This window comes from Pelodiscus sinensis, chromosome 9 (genome assembly GCF_052426305.1).
Source record: "Pelodiscus sinensis isolate ZL-2025 chromosome 9, ASM5242630v1, whole genome shotgun sequence".
Taxonomy (NCBI): domain Eukaryota; kingdom Metazoa; phylum Chordata; order Testudines; family Trionychidae; genus Pelodiscus; species Pelodiscus sinensis.
Genome location: NC_143060.1, coordinates 66157733 through 66173120, shown reverse-complemented (window position 1 = coordinate 66173120; position 15388 = coordinate 66157733). Strand labels below are relative to the sequence as shown.

Here is a 15388-nt window from a genome sequence, read left to right as displayed (position 1 = left end):
AGTCTGAGTCTCTCTACCATCCCATTCTCTCGCAGGGGCAAGGTCCGGGTTCACCAGCGACCAGCCAGCTCGCATGATGTAAGGGGTTATTTCATCAGGACAAAAGCACAATGGAGAGCACACAGACTGCAAACAGCCAACAGCTTCCACACAAACCCGTCTGACCAGGTCTCGCTCATCTGCCACATGGACACCGTGGCAGGTGCCCAAGTCCCTCCCACCCTTGTCCCCCTTGGGCACGGTGGCATCTCAGGTCTAGGACAATCCCACTCCTCTGCCAGGCTGCTCCCTTTGTTCCACTCTCAGTTCTTCGATGCCTTTCTTCAAGCCGTTCCGATCTCGTGTCGTTTCTTCTGAAGGGAATAGCGTTCCTTGCAAGCCATGCACATGTGTGGCCCCGCAGGGGAGATTCAAGAGCTGCCCAGCTGATTAGCCAAGCACCCACAGCTAGGTTTTTGTTTATGCAGGTGGTGCACATTCGCACATGCCTTGGTGAACATAAAATTATTCCACACACGGATGTAAAAAATCTGCACGTGGATGGAAAAGTGTAGAGGAAGCATTACTGAGCAGTGGGATGCCTGGAATTTATTTAAAAAGATGCCACAATTATGGACTACTGATGGCATTATGGGATGGAAAGATTTGTATGCTGCGAACTTGACCCATATACTCAGAGATCCCTGGGCAGTAGTCCCTTCTAGTGATTTCCCAAAAAGCCTTGTGCCAGCGGCGATACGTGGCAAACTCGCACACCTATTTTTGGTGCCCCACACTTCACAGGAGAATCTATAGTGCTCAGCCAAGTAGCCACATGTGCACACTTTTGAGTGATGCAGAAACTGTGGTGACTAGGCACCAGGATAACTGGCACTGACCACAGTTTGTAGTGCAGACGTGTTCCTACAGAGGAAATCGATTCTTTGTCCACAAAGGGTAGTAGAGAGTCGTGCAGATAGTTCATAAAAATATTGCAGACAATTCCACGCATTTGTCACAGATCTATTGATGGCTAATATGCCTTGAAGATTTTGGTAGCGAATTACTAGAGTCCTGATTCTCAGGCTCCTAATTCCCATTGGTTCACTCTCTCGCTGACCCTTCAATCAGGAAGCAATTCCTTTCCTGCCCAGTACTGTAATCCTCCTTGTTAGTATGTTATCTTCGGCTAAAGGAACTAAAGACAATGAAAGAGCAACACCCACTTCCCAAACTACGGGATCTATTGTCCAGAGAACCTCCAAATCCCAAGATAAGAAACAGAGCATATAAACAGGATGGCTCTCTTGTTTTATTGCAAGCCCTCTCGGATGTGAAGTGCTTTATATGTTTATATAAGCAGAGAATGTATGGACTGGGTCCGCTGTCATGGATTTTTGGGGCTTTTCGCTCTCAATGAGTGCCGCTCTCTGGAAGTTATTTGACTTGTAAAGCACAGAGAGAGCTCTCGAAAGACATAAGCAATTAACCAGGGTATAACTTGGAACTAATCAGTGAAGTTGCATGACAAGCTGGGAGGCGACCAATTCCAGCGAATCGCTAATAAGGAAAAATGCCGAGATATGAAAAGTATCGAAGACGTTTGTTACGCACGAGCGTTATTGATCCAAGGTGCTGGGAAACCCGGAGTGCTGCCATGGGCGTGTAACCCACACACCTGCTGGAAGGGATGTACCATCTCATTTAGCGTGTGTCTCGACTACAGGGTTTTTTAGAAAAAAGTGGCCCTGTTTCGAAAAAACTTCCCCTGCATCTAGACAGCTGCTGCATTCTTTCAAAAGTAAATGGAAAGAACGTGGCAGGTTTTTTTGACCATGGAAAACCTCGTTTTATGAGGAAGAATGCCTTTTTTCAAACATGCTCCTTCGAAAAAAGGTGCTATGTACTGCAAACTGTGCTTTTTCGAAAGAGAGCATCTGGGCTGCCCGGGTGCTCTCGTTCGAAAAATCGGCTTGCTTTTTTGAAATTACTGGTTATAGTCTAGACGCTCTTTTTCGAAAGAGGCGTTTTCGAAAGTATCTTTCATAAAAACCTCTTTCGAAAGAGGTTTGCAATCTAGACGTAGCCTTAGTGGCATGGAGACCCCTAAAAGAATAATGGGTTTGCTCTGGCCTTTTGCTCGTGCAGTAGCAACTCCTGCACTAAGAGGTCCCAGGTTCGATTCTACCTGTCGGTGTTACATGCGCAAGTAGGCAATAGAAATAAGAGGATTGTTCTCCTCCACTGGACCCCCCCCCCCCCCACAGGATATATAAACAGCGGTCTCTGTGTAACAATATGGTTTTTCTGTAACCACGATGGAAGGCCTGAAGCCATGTTGACAGCCAAAGCCACCTTCTGCAGCCAGACTGAAGAGCAGCAGCCATTAGCTGTAAGGTCTAGAGCCACATACTCACATTCCATCTAAATTGTATTCAAATAGTGTCACACCAGGTTCTGAGAAGGGGATTGTGTCCGGATAGCTCCCTCACTGCCACCAGATAAAGAAACAGATCTCAAGATGGGTAAAGAAAACTGAAGGAACACCATTCTGTCTGGCCAGAACCTGAGGTCACGAGATTGTGGAATCCTCATTCTATGATCATTGTCATTACGCTTTCCTATTGTTTGACTGTGTGATCTCTGTCTGGTTTGTAACTGTTTCTGTCTGTTGTATAATTAATTTTGCTAGGTGTAAATCAATTAAGGTGGTGGGCTATGATTGGTTAGGTCATTTTGTTATGATTGGTTAGTAAAATTATACTACAATAATTGGTTAAGGCAGTGGTTCTTAACCTTACTGGAGCCTTCACCCCTTTGGTTCTCAATATATGTTCTTGCACCCTGTCAGGGGGTACGCCCCTGACGGGGTGTTGCAGCCCCCTTCTACTGGCCTGGGTCTTGGTCCGGGCCCCTCTCTCTGGGCCTATACAATACCCAAAGTCCCAAAAGTCCAGGCCCCTCTATTAGGGTATATACGGTACCCAAAGTCCCAACACAAAAGTCCAGATCCCTCTATCAGGGTATGCACAGTACCCAAAGTCCCAACACAAAAGTCTAGGTCCCTCTATCAGGGTATGCACGGTACCCAACGTCCCAAAAGTCCAGGTCCCTCTATTAGGGTATATATGGCACCCAAAGTCCCAACACAAAAGTCCAGGTCCCTCTATCAGGGTATCTACGGTACTAGAGGCCTAGCTGGGTACCTGGCCTGGGGTTTAATTATCCAGGGCAGGGGGAATGGGTGGTAGAGGACCCGGGCCCCCCCCTCCACCGGGTCCCAGCCCAGGGCCCTTTAGGCGGGGCCTATGGCTCCTGCCGGCTCGGCAGGGGATCCGGCCGATACATGCCGAGCCAAACTTTGTATCCCTTGCCCTGGGCTGCTCCCTCCCGCGCCCCGGTTCCCCCGGGGCCCGTTCCCCTCCAAGGCCGTACCTGCCGGGGTTGCGGGCGCGCTCCTGCCTCCCTGGGTTGGCGGCTGCTTCCTCGGCATCAGGGTCAGGCACCGGCAGCGACTCTGGTCCCAGCTGCTGCAGAATCACCGGCCCGGCCTGGTCTCCTCTCTCACCCTGCGATCTCCTCGACTGCCGGGCTCCCTCTGCTTTTATCCCCGGCCTCTGCTGGGAGCATGCCCAGCAGGGTCGGAGGGGCGGGGCTTTCTCCGCCAGCTGGGCCTGGGCTACCCCCTGTCCGTCAGTGCGCGGCCTGTCTGCCCCGTCACACACCCCTTATTAAAAATCCTTGAAGTAGGTCAGTTCTTTAAACCTAAGATACAGCATAAAAATCTGACATGTCTCGCACCCCCAGAAAGGGCATCTCGCACCCCGAGGGGGGGCGTACACCCCAGGTTAAGAACCACTGGGTGAAGGTCTAGCTAAGCAGGACTCAGCTTTCATTATGTAAACTGGGGTCCAGGAAGGAGACCGGGAAGAAGATCGGAAGTAACAGAAGCAGAAGGAAAGGAGCAAAAGGCGGGAAGAAGAACAAAGGGAGACAAGGAACACCAAGAAGGGGGACAACCTGGAAGAAGAACTCACCTCCGAGCGACAGCCTAAGATAAGAGCGGCCAGGACTCTCCAGCACAACCGTGATGTGCAGCAGCTAAGATCCAGAGAGACTGATATTGTCTGTCCAACAGGGGAAGTCGCCTGTACCAGGATTGGTGAGCATGACGCTGTGTGCTTAGCATGTGCATTCTGCTTGCTCGGGGATTGTCAATCAATAGAGGATCAGGATATTACCGTGTGAGGCTCTTTCAATGGCTAAAGATCCTGCCAACCCGCGGGAAGTTACACCCTGAGCCCTAGGAATTGGGTGAGGGTGTGTGTAAATTTACAGGGTTGCATGTTGAGCCCTAGGAACTGGGTAAAGCCGTGGTCACCAACGAGTAGATCAGGAACTACCGGTAGATCTTGTAGCCTCTGGCAGGTGATCCCGACTGGTTTGGCCAGGAAGCTCTCAAGAACTGGCACTTCAGTTGCTCCTCCACCCACTGTCATGCTGCTGCTGCCCTCTGCCTTGGAGCTGCCGCCCTGGGAGCCTCCTGCTTGCTCTGCAGGGTGTGGGAGGGAGAAGAGGGGGCGCTGATGTTAGGGTGTCCCTCCTCCCCTAAATCTATTCTGAGACTCTACACAGAGAGAAGAGGCTGGAGGGAGCTTGGCAGTGCAAATTTGTCACTTTCACACACTGGGTTGTGAGAGTGACACTGGGTTAGATTAAAAGGGGTGAAAAACAAGGTGATATCATGCTAGGGGTCTACTACAGGCCACCTACACAGGCAGAAAAGGTGGCTGAAGCTTTTTTTAAACAACTCACAAAACCATCCAAAGCATAAGATTTGGTGGTGATGGGGGATTTCAATTATCCAGCCATATGTTGGGAAACTGACACAGCAGGGCACAGACTATCCAATACATTCTTGGACTGCATTGGAGACAATTTTTTATTTCAGAAGGTTGAGAAAGCCACTAGGGGAGAAGCTGTTCTGGATTTGATTTTAACAAATAGGGAGGAACTTGAAAGTGGAAGGCAGCTTGGGTGAAAGTGACCATGAAATCACAGAGTTCATCACTCCAAGGAATGGTAGAAGGGAGAACAGCAAAATAGAGACAATAGATTTCAGGAAGGCAGATTTTAGTAAACTCAGAGAGCTGGTAAGTAAGGTCCCATGGGAAGCAAGGCTAGGAGGCAAAACAATTGAAGTTAGATGGCAGGTTTTTATAGGGACATTATTAAGGGAGCAAGAGCAAACTATCCCGCTGCATAGGAAAGACAGAAAGTAGGGCAAGAGACCACCCTGGCTTTCAAGGAGATCTTGAAATATCTAAAAGTCAAAAAGGAGTCATATAAAAAGTGGGAACAAGGACAAAATACAAAGGAAGAATATGAACAACACAAATATGCAGGGGCAAGATTAAAAAGGTGAAGACACAAAATGAGCTCAATCTGGCTAGAAACATAAAGGGAAACAAGACGACATTCTACAAATACATTAGAAGCAAGAGGAAGGCCAAGGACAGGGTGTGACGGCGCGTTGGGGGTCCCCCGTCTCCTGCACCCCGAAATGGCACAAACAGACTGCACCAGCCGGTGGAATAGAGGAAGTTTATTGCCTCTCCAGGATACAGCACAGCACAGATGGAATCTGGTCACAGAGCTGGGCTAGGATGCCTCAGGCCCCCTTGAGATGGGGGAGACCGGGCCTCTAAACTCCAGCCCCTTTCCCTAGGCTGTCTCCTCCACGCTCCCAGACAGCCAGCCACTAACTAACTCTCTTCCAGCCCTGCCCCCTAGCCAGGGCAGCATTCCACCTTCCTTTGTTCCTCTCCATGGGGGGTGTCTGGCCATACTGGTTTGCATAGTGACTCATCCTGTTTTGCTGGGTCGTGGTACCCACGGCAGCCAGTGGGGGTTACCCCAGAGCCAGCAGCATAGAAACCAGCCAGGTACCCCCACTACGTCACACAGGGTAGGCCCATTGCTCAGTGAAGAGGGAGATACAGTAACAGGAAACTTGGAAATGGCAGAGGTGCGTAACAACTTCTTTGTTTCAGTTTTCATTAAGAAGGTTGGTGGTGATGGGATACCTAACATGGTAAATGTTAGTGGAAATGGGGTAGGTTCAGAAGTTAAAATAGGGAAAGAACAAAGTAATTTTTTTTTAAAAGTGAGATGTCTTCAAGTCACCAGGGCCTGATGAAATGCTTCCTAGAATATTCAGGGAGCTGATGGAGGTATCTGAGCCTTTAGCCATCATCTTTGAAAAATCATGGAAGTCGGGAGAGATTCCAGAAGACTGGAAAAGGGCAAATCTAGTATCCATCTATAAAAAGGGAAATAAGAACAGACCAGTCAGTTTAACGTCTGTGTCAGGAAATATAAGGGAGCAAATAATTAAGCAATCCATCTGCAAACATCTGGAAGATAAGAAGGTGATAGGGAACAGCCAACGTGGATTTGTTAAGAACGAATCACGTCAAACCAACCCAAGAGCTTTCTTTGATAATATAACAAGCCTCGCGGACAAGGGGGAAGCTGTACACATGGTCTACCTAGGCTTCGGCTGGGATGAAGGCACAGATCAGAGGGAGCTAGCCATCTAAATACCCTCGTGAATCTGGGCCTTAAAGCCCTCTGCATTTCACTCTTGGCTAGCAAAGGTGTATGACTAGCTTCTGCACAGCCTTTTTTTGGTGTCTATCTTGCCCTGTGCATCGTGGAGGGAGCCAGGGTGTCTGACTCAGGGTTGGGCATTCCACCATTTGGCAAAGAGGCTAAGGGCTTTTCTCCATCAGCTGGGGTGGAAATTCTAGTGTGCGCCATCGTGGTACGCACTAAAAGTTCCCTAGTACACACTGATTTCATCTCGGTACTATGCTAACATCCACTAAGGAACTATTAGTGAGCACCATCAGGATCCATAGGGGACAGTTAGTGCGCACACGCTGGTGCACCCTGGAATTTACACCCCAGCCAGAGCAAGCTAACACACCCTGCAGACACACCCCGAGTCCCCTCTGTGAATCTACCCCCCAAGTTTGGTTGCTGGCAGCAATAGCAGACTCATTAAAACCACCACTAGGTGGGGACAGAGACCCTTCCATTCTTAGGGCTAAATCCAAAATAAGTGACACAACTTGAGCTACACCAACTTGAGGCAGTGGTGCAGGGTGAGCACTGGCAGCTGGTTACTTCCGGCAGCGGGCAGTGTTCCACCCCTGCTCCTAACCCTCCCACTGTGTTGTTACATAACCGTTACACTTTACTTTCAGCAGGAGAAAAGGAGTCATCCCCCACAGTGGAGGAGACCAGGCCTTGCACCACCAAGGTTGAGCAGTCTCCTGCCACCACTGCGAGGAGGAAACGTAGGGTAGTGGTGGTTGGAGACTCTCTTCTGAGGGGAACGGAGGCACCCATCTGTCGCCCTGACAGTTCATCTCGAGAGGTATGCTGTCTGCCAGGGGCCCGTATCCGAGATGTTACGGAGGCATTGTCGAGGATTATCCGGCCCGCTGACTACTACCCCATGCTACTCATCCACGTGGGCACAAATGATACTGCCAGGTGTGACACTGAGCGGATCAAGTGTGACTACAGGGCTTTGGGAGTACGGGTGAAGGAGTTTGGAGCGCAGGTGGTATTCTCTTCTATCCTTCCTGTCAAAGGTAGGGGCCCGGGCAGAGAGAGGTGCATTCTGGAGGTGAATGCCTGGCTGCGACGATGGTGTCACCAGGAGGGATTCGGCTTCCTTGATCACGGGGTGCTCTTCCAGGAAGGACTGGTTGGCGGAGATGGAGTTCACCTTTCCAGGAGCGGGAAGGCCTTGTTTGGACACAGACTGGCTAACCTTGTGAGGAGGGCTTTAAACTAGGTTTGTCGGGGGCAGGTGAGCAAAGCCCACAGGTAAGTGCTGAATGTGCGGGACTGGGAGATGGGTTGGAAATGGGGGGGACTACGGCCTATAATGGCAAGGAGAAAGGAGGGTCAGGGCACAACAGGGAGGCAAGATCAAATCAGTATCTTAGATGCCTATATACAAATGCGAGAAGTATGGGTAATAAGCAGGAAGAACTGGAATTGCTAACCAATAAATACAACTATGATATCATTGGTATTACAGAAACCTGGTGGGATGGGACGCATGATTGGAATGTTGGTATGGAAGGGTACGGCTTGCTCAGGAAGGACAGACAGGGAAAAAAGGGAGGAGGGGTTGCCTTGTATATTAAAAATGTACACACTTGGACTGAAGTGGAGATGAATGTAGGAGATAGCTGTGTAGAGAGTCTCTGGGTTAAGCTAAAAGGGGTAAAAAACGAGGGTGATATCATGCTAGGAGTCTACTACAGGCCACCTAGCCAGGTGGAAGAGGTGGATGAGGCCTTTTTTAAACAATTAACAAAACTATCCAAAGCCCAAGATTTGGTGGTGATGGGGGACTTCAACTATCCAGACATATGTTGGGAAACTAACACAGCGAGGCACAGGCTATCCAATAAGTTTCTGGACTGCATTGGAGACAACTTTCTGTTTCAGAAGGTTGAAAAAGCTACCAGAGGAGAAGCTGTTCTGGATTTGGTTTTAACAAATAGGGAGGAACTAGTTGAGAACTTGAAAGTGGAAGACAGTATAGGGGACAGTGATCACGAAATAATAGAGTTCATGATCTTAAGGAAAGGTAGAAGGGAGACCAGCACAATTGAGGTAATGGATTTCAGGAAGGCAGATTTTGATAAGCTCAGAGAACTTGTAGGTAAGGTCCCATGGGAAGCAAGACTGAAGGGAAAAACAACTGAGGAGAGTTGGAAGTATTTCAAAGGGACGTTGTTAAGGGCCCAAAAGCAAACAATTCCGCTGTGTAGGAAAGATAGAAAATATGGCAAAAGACCAGCTTGGCTTAACAAGGAGATCTTGCATGATCTCAAAATAAAAAAGGAGTCTCATAAAAAATGGAAATTAGGACAAATAACAAAGGATGAATATAGGCAAGCAACACGGGAATGCAGGGGCAAGATTAGAAAGGCAAAGGCACAAAATGAGATCAAATTAGCTACAGGCATAAAGGGAAACAAGAAGACCTTTTATAAATACATTAAAAGCAAGAAGAAGACCAAGGACAGGGTAGGCCCACTGCTTAGTGAGGAGGGAGAAGCAGTAACAGGAAACTTGGAAATGGCGGAGATGCTCAATGACTTCTTTGTTTCGGTCTTCACCGAGAAGTCTGGAGGTGTGCCTAACGTAGTGAATACAAGCAGAGAGAGGGTAAGTTTAGAAGATAGGATACACAAAGAACAAGTTAAAAATCACTTAGGAAAGTTAGATGTCAGCAAGTCACCAGGTCCTGATGAAATGCATCCCAGGATACTCAAGGAGCTGATAGAGGAGGTATCTGAGCCTTTAGCTATGATCTTTGAAAAATCATGGCAGACAGGGGAGATTCCAGAAGACTGGAAAAGGGCAAATATTGTGCCCATCTATAAAAAGGGGAATAAGAACAACCCAGGAAACTATAGACCGGTCAGTTTAACGTCTGTCCCAGGGAAGATAATGGAGCAGGTAATTAAGGAAATCATATGCAAACACTTGGAAGGTAATAAAGTGATAGGGAATAGCCAGCATGGGTTTGTGAAGAACAAGTCATGCCAAACTAATCTGATAGCTTTCTTTGATAAGATAACGAGCCTTGTGGATAAGGGAGAAGCGGTGGATGTCATATACCTAGACTTTAGTAAGGCATTTGATACGGTCTCGCATGATATTCTTATTGATAAACTAGGCAAATATAACTTAGATAGGGCCACGATAAGGTGGGTGCATAATTGGCTAGATAACCGTAGTCAGAGAGTGGTTGTTAACGGTTCTAAATCCTGCTGGAAAGGGATAACAAGTGGAGTTCCTCAAGGGTCTGTTTTGGGACCCGTACTGTTCAATATCTTCATCAATGATGTAGATATTGGGATAGAGAGTACGCTTATTAAGTTTGCAGATGATACCAAACTGGGTGGGGTTGCGACTTCTTTGGAGGATAGGGACATAATTCAGAATGACCTTAGCAAGTTAGAGAAATGGTCGGAGGTAAACAGGATGAGGTTTAATAGAGAGAAATGCAAAGTGCTCCACTTAGGAAGGAACAATCAGTTCCATACATACAAGATGGGAAGCGACTGTCTAGGAAGGAGCATGGCGGAAAGGGATCTAGGGGTCATAGTGGACCACAAGTTGAATATGAGTCAACAGTGTGATGCTGTTGCAAAAAAAGCAAATATGATTCTAGGTTGTATTAACAGGTGTGTTGTAAGCAAAACTCGTGAAGTCATTCTGCCGCTCTACTCTGCACTAGTTAGGCCTCAGCTGGAGTACTGTGTCCAGTTCTGGGCGCCACATTTCAAGAAAGATGTGGAAAAATTGGAAAGGGTACAGAGAAGAGCGACAAGAATGATTAAAGGTTTAGAGAACATGACCTATGAAGCCAGGCTTCATGAACTGGGCTTGTTTAGTTTGGAAAAAAGAAGATTAAGGGGGGACATGATAGCGGCTTTCAAATATCTAAAAGGGTGTCACAAGGAGGAAGGAGAAAATTTGTTCCTCTTGGTTTCTGAGGACAGGACAAGGAGTAATGGGCTTAAAGTGCAGCAGGGGAGGTTTAGATTGGACATTAGGAAAAAATTCCTAACTGTCAGGGTGGTCAAATATTGGAATAAATTGCCAAGGGAGGTGGTGGAATCTCCCTCTCTGGAGATATTTAAGAACAGGTTAGATAGACATCTGTCAGGGATGGTGTAGATGGAGCTTGATCCTGCCTTGAGGGCGGGGGGCTGGACTCGATGACCTCTCGAGGTCCCTTCCAGTCCTAGGATTCTATGATTCTATGATTCTATGAATTGCGGAGCTGAAGTCGAAATAGCTTATTTCGGCTTTTGGCGCTGACTACACAGCAGGAAGTCCAAGAAAGAGCACTCTTCCTCCGACTTCCCTTAATCCTTGTAAAACGAGGGTTACAGGAGTCAGGATAAGAACTCCTCCAGCTCGACATTATTTCGACATTATATCAAATTAACTGCTTGTGTGTAGATGTGAACTGTGGAAGAAAACATCGTCCTCACTCTGAGTTTGTAAGCAACAAGTAGCCAGAGGCAGTTTTATTACGAGCTGCAGCAAGGGAAAAATTGGTTCGGACGGAGGGGGGGGAATAACGTTAGTTATTCCGAAATAATGCTGCTGTGTAGACGTACCCTTAGAGTGCGTTAGCTCGCACTTCCCTGGTAACAAGTGCTGGCTGAAATTTTTGAGACAAAATATTTTCCCATAAAAAATGGGCTATTTTTAAAATAGAAAATTTTCACCAAAAATATGTCTGTTTTCTGTATGTTTCACAATCTCTTTATATGGACAAACTTTATACTTTATACCATATAAATAAGTGAGGAAACTAATATTTTACTTTAAAATTATATATGTTTGTAGTTTCTCATTTATTTTCTTCTTCTTTTTCTCTTTCTTTGCTTTCCTTTTTTTCCTAGTCTTTTGGAGCTGGGGGAGAGAGGGACGTGAAAGGAGAAAATAAAAGGGGGAAGAGAATTAAGGAAAAGGAAGGGAAAGAGAAAGGAAGGAAAGTTTGAAAAAGAAATGAGTAAAAAGCAGGTTCGTTTAGAACTTTGCAAAATGAAAGCAGCATCAACTTTTTTTTTTTTTTTTTTTTTTTGCAATACCATTTCCTCATTTCTCTACCAGTTTTAGTTAAACAAAAAGTTAAACGGAAGATTTTTTTTCAAGAGCATCCATTTAACTGGAAATAAAAAGTAGGAAGGATTAAGATTTAAACATGGGTGCTTGATCGTAAGTTCTGGCATTCATCATTAGCAACGTAAAGAGAGGGGGTGATTTTCAACGGTATAACGCACAAAAAAGCTCTATAGCTCACTAAAATCAAGTTGAATAGCGATAGAAATGTAGCTGTGTTAGTCTGGTGTAGCTGAAACTAAATCAAGTTCTAACTCAAGCTTATGTTGATCTCAGTATCTATCAACATCTTAGCATCTGTGTAATTTAATATTTTGCCTGAGCCAAATCCTGCTTGTCGTGGAAATCAATGAAGTGATCCTAGATTTACATGGGCCCCTCCCTGCAGTGTCTATACAAAGCTCTAATCTCTGCTCTTTGTCTTGTTTATTTTCTGCTTGTTTATTCTGTGGTCTCAGTATTTACACAATGTGATTTTTGGAGCCTTTGACATTTCTACCCTTTGATCCGGCCGCCAGTTTTCCCCGTTGCTGAAATGGCTTGAATCTGTGTAATCGACACACCAACACGGGTTGACTTTGCAGTCTCTTGCTCCGAGCCTATTTCAGAAGATCCGGTTGCTGGGCCTAGAGTCTCGACAACGCCAGGACTTCGGACTGGAGAGTTACCTGGCCCTGGGAAGTCACGGCAGAACAACATCTTAGCGCCATGAGTGGTCACTGATTGGTGGACAGTGGCCCGGCCCTACAGAACACATTCAAGGCAGAAATCGTTACAGCTTCATCGATTTCAAGGCCAGAAGGGCCCACTGTGATCATCTTGTCTGACCCGTATCACACACCCCCACTTTCCCCCAAAATAGTTCCAGTTGAACAAAACCAGGGCTTGAGAAGTCCCATGTAAGAGGCTGGCATTAGGCACGGCCGGCCCGTCAGAAATGATGCCTGCTATTCAATGAAGGTCTCTTGCAGGATCAGGGCGGCTTGTGAGGGACCGTGGGGGGACTTGCTGCATGGATCTCGCGTGGGGGGCACAAACGGATTAGAGGGGAGGCTCACGCAGATCCCTGTGGAGAAGCATCCCCAGGGCATGTGGATAAACTCGAGTATTTCACGTGCGGCGCCATATCACAGTCAGCGGTGCACTTTGCAGCCCACCTGCAGGGGGCTGAAGGGTTAAAAGAAACATCATTGCGGGCCAAAACCACCATCTGGCAGACTGACTGTGCGGCTCTTCCCCGTGGCCCACAAGCTCCCCACAGGAAGGCAGCCCGCGTGAAAGGCGCCCACACAGAGAAGTGACCCACGAGTCTAAAAAGCGAGGAGAATGCAGAACTAATTGCCCACATACAGGGAAGCAGGTCGCTCCATGCCCATGTTTACAGCCAGGGCTGGGTAAACCCAGTGGCAGGGATTAAAATCAACCCCCCACCCCGGCTACTCTGTGGGCGTGGTTTCCCAACGCCAGAGGGCGTGCTTTGCTCGTCGTTTGCAACCGTTTTCCAGCAAGGTCTCCCATGAGGCTGGAATCCTCAGCTGCCAGCCACTGACATGGGACTTTTCAAGCCTGCATCTTAAAGCAGTTTGCAAAGGAGGGTGAGAACCAGCACGTGGGGAAACTGAGGCACGGCGCAGCGACTTGCCCAAGGTCTCACAACAAGCTCAGCGGCAGAGCCAGAAGCCAGGATTCCTGCATACTGTCGGGTGGGCGCCGCTGACGTGAACAGGCCCAAGCCAACGCGCCCCAGAACACGTCACTTCTTGGGGCTCGCTTAGCAGGCGTTGCTGAAACACCGAACTGAGGAATAGGCTCACCGCGAGCAAGAGGCAGAAACGAACGAAACCAGGGACCCTCAGACCTCAGTGCTTCAGGGCCAAGTGACTGACCAGCACTAGCCAAAAGGGCCACAGCGGTGTGAATTCACGGGCTCATTTACAGTACGGGCTAGTGGGCTTGCCTGGCATCCAGGGCAGGGGGCTAGCGGGGCGAAGGGGGGGAGCAATGCAGGAGGCTGGGAGTAGAGGGGGGCTGAAAGAATGAATGTTGGGGGATGAGGAGGGGCTCAAGGTGGGGGGGACCCATCCAGCACGAGCCCTTTCTTTCCCCCAAGTCCCCCCACCGGCCATCAGGGGCCTTTTTTCTCCCCCCAGCTGCCAGTGGGCTTCCCCCCTGCCCAGAACTGCAGCGAGGGGCCGGGAGAGGGGGAAAGGGTTCGGGATAGGAGGGTTATTTACTGGTGTGCTGGTAGCCAAGATGTACCACTCCCTTGGTGGTACAGCTGCCCCCAGTGGCCACGTCCCTCCAAACAGCAGCCCCTCCCTTTGCATGTGGTGGAAAACAGTCCCTTTCCAGGGCTTCCGGTTGTCCTGGCACCACCAAACCCTGACTTTGCTTTCAGTTAGGAGAAGAAGAAGTCGACAACCAAAATTTTGGTGGCCCTCGCTCTTCCCGTTGAGGAGGAGTTCTTGCAAACGGACTCGCAGACAGACATACGCACTCTAAAATATAGAGAGAGAGAGATTAAGTCTGTTTACATAGTTAAACAACATGACAGGGAAATTAATTATATATAATTATCCGCACAGCAAATAACAGAGCAGCTATGCCGATTTCATCCATTATAACTGTTTCCTAGCATCACAAAAGCATCCCAATCGGCCAATCATTCCGTTGCACAGTAGTTTAATGTCATGTGCTGCGAAGAGTTGCAGGAGACACATTAAACAGCCACTTGCGGCTTGCGAACCTCATTTTGAGAAGCGCTGAACTAAACTAACAATTGTGTGTACGTTTCTTGTAAACACCGTAGGCAGACGTTCCCTCTCTGGATGGACTTGCCTTACGGAGCCTGCAAAGGAATTGGTCCTTACATGCAAGAAATACAGATGGTAGTAACGAGGGGCATGTGTCGACACTAGGAAATTATTCCAGAATAACTTAATTTGAAACAACTCCCCAAATAACTATTTCGAAATAAGCATTATTCCCCATGGAAAGCGGGAGTTGCTATTTCGAAATAACTAGCCTGTTATTTCGAAGTAATGGGCTTGGTAGCGTGGACGCGCCGCTTGCTATTTCGAAAGAAGGAGAGTTGTTTCCAGATAACTCCCTAGTGCAGACCAGAGCTTGGAAAGACGTCTATAAAATGATCGGCGTGTGACGTGGACTGGAATGGTGGTAGCCCCCTCGCCGCATCTGGCACTAAACAGAGTTCGCCACAACACATGGACTGATTCTAGCAATGCAGTCTCGTTAATTCCACTGTTTTCTTGGGTAATTATTATCCATCGTGAATATTAACGTGGCGCCTTTGAGCACCCATTGTGCGAGGTGCTGTGCACACATAGATGATCGTGTGGTTTTGCTCTAACCAGGCCGGTGCTTTGCTTTCCCTTATTTTGTATCAAAGTCTCTCTCAGTTACACAGAGAGAAAACCGGGTGAAGAAGAGCTGGGATTTGGGCGCGGGGAGGGAATCGGCAGGCAGATTAAAGGCCTGGCCATTATCAGAATCTACTTTTAACTCATTAAAAAAACCCAGGTTGGATTTTAAGTTGACTGCTTGCTTTTCATTGCAGGAGCAGGGTAAAAACGGAAATGTTTTATTTCTCTGTGGCACGGCAGAGCTGGTTAGAAGCAGCATTCCTCCCGCTGGCCAGTCTGTTGATCAT

The 15388-nt window shown here is 47.9% G+C and overlaps 1 protein-coding gene and 1 long non-coding RNA gene across 2 annotated transcripts in view; both read left to right on the top strand.

Moving 5' to 3' along the window:
• LOC112546758 (uncharacterized) overlaps positions 1–15388 on the top strand; it is a 53552-nt gene that overhangs the window by 1352 nt on the left and 36812 nt on the right. Inside the window, exon 2 of the long non-coding RNA XR_016350294.1 lies at positions 36–5947. This is a non-coding gene — a long non-coding RNA (uncharacterized LOC112546758). The remainder of the gene's footprint in view (positions 1–35; positions 5948–15388) is intronic.
• LOC149523956 (uncharacterized) lies at positions 7139–12422 on the top strand. Its single transcript, XM_089780664.1, has 3 exons — positions 7139–7542; positions 7644–9534; positions 12303–12422. Exons 2-3 carry the CDS (start codon positions 7921–7923, stop codon positions 12420–12422), a joined length of 1734 nt encoding a protein of 577 aa, XP_089636790.1. The 5' UTR covers positions 7139–7542; positions 7644–7920.

Coding starts and splice junctions, on each gene's coding strand:
- LOC149523956 (XM_089780664.1), top strand. CDS start 7,921: ATGGGGGGGACTACGGCCTATAATGGCAAGGAGAAAGGAGGGTCAGGG. Junction 9,535..12,302: donor CAGGGAAGATAATGGAGCAG/GTAATTAAGGAA, acceptor TTGACTTTGCAG/TCTCTTGCTCCGAGCCTATT.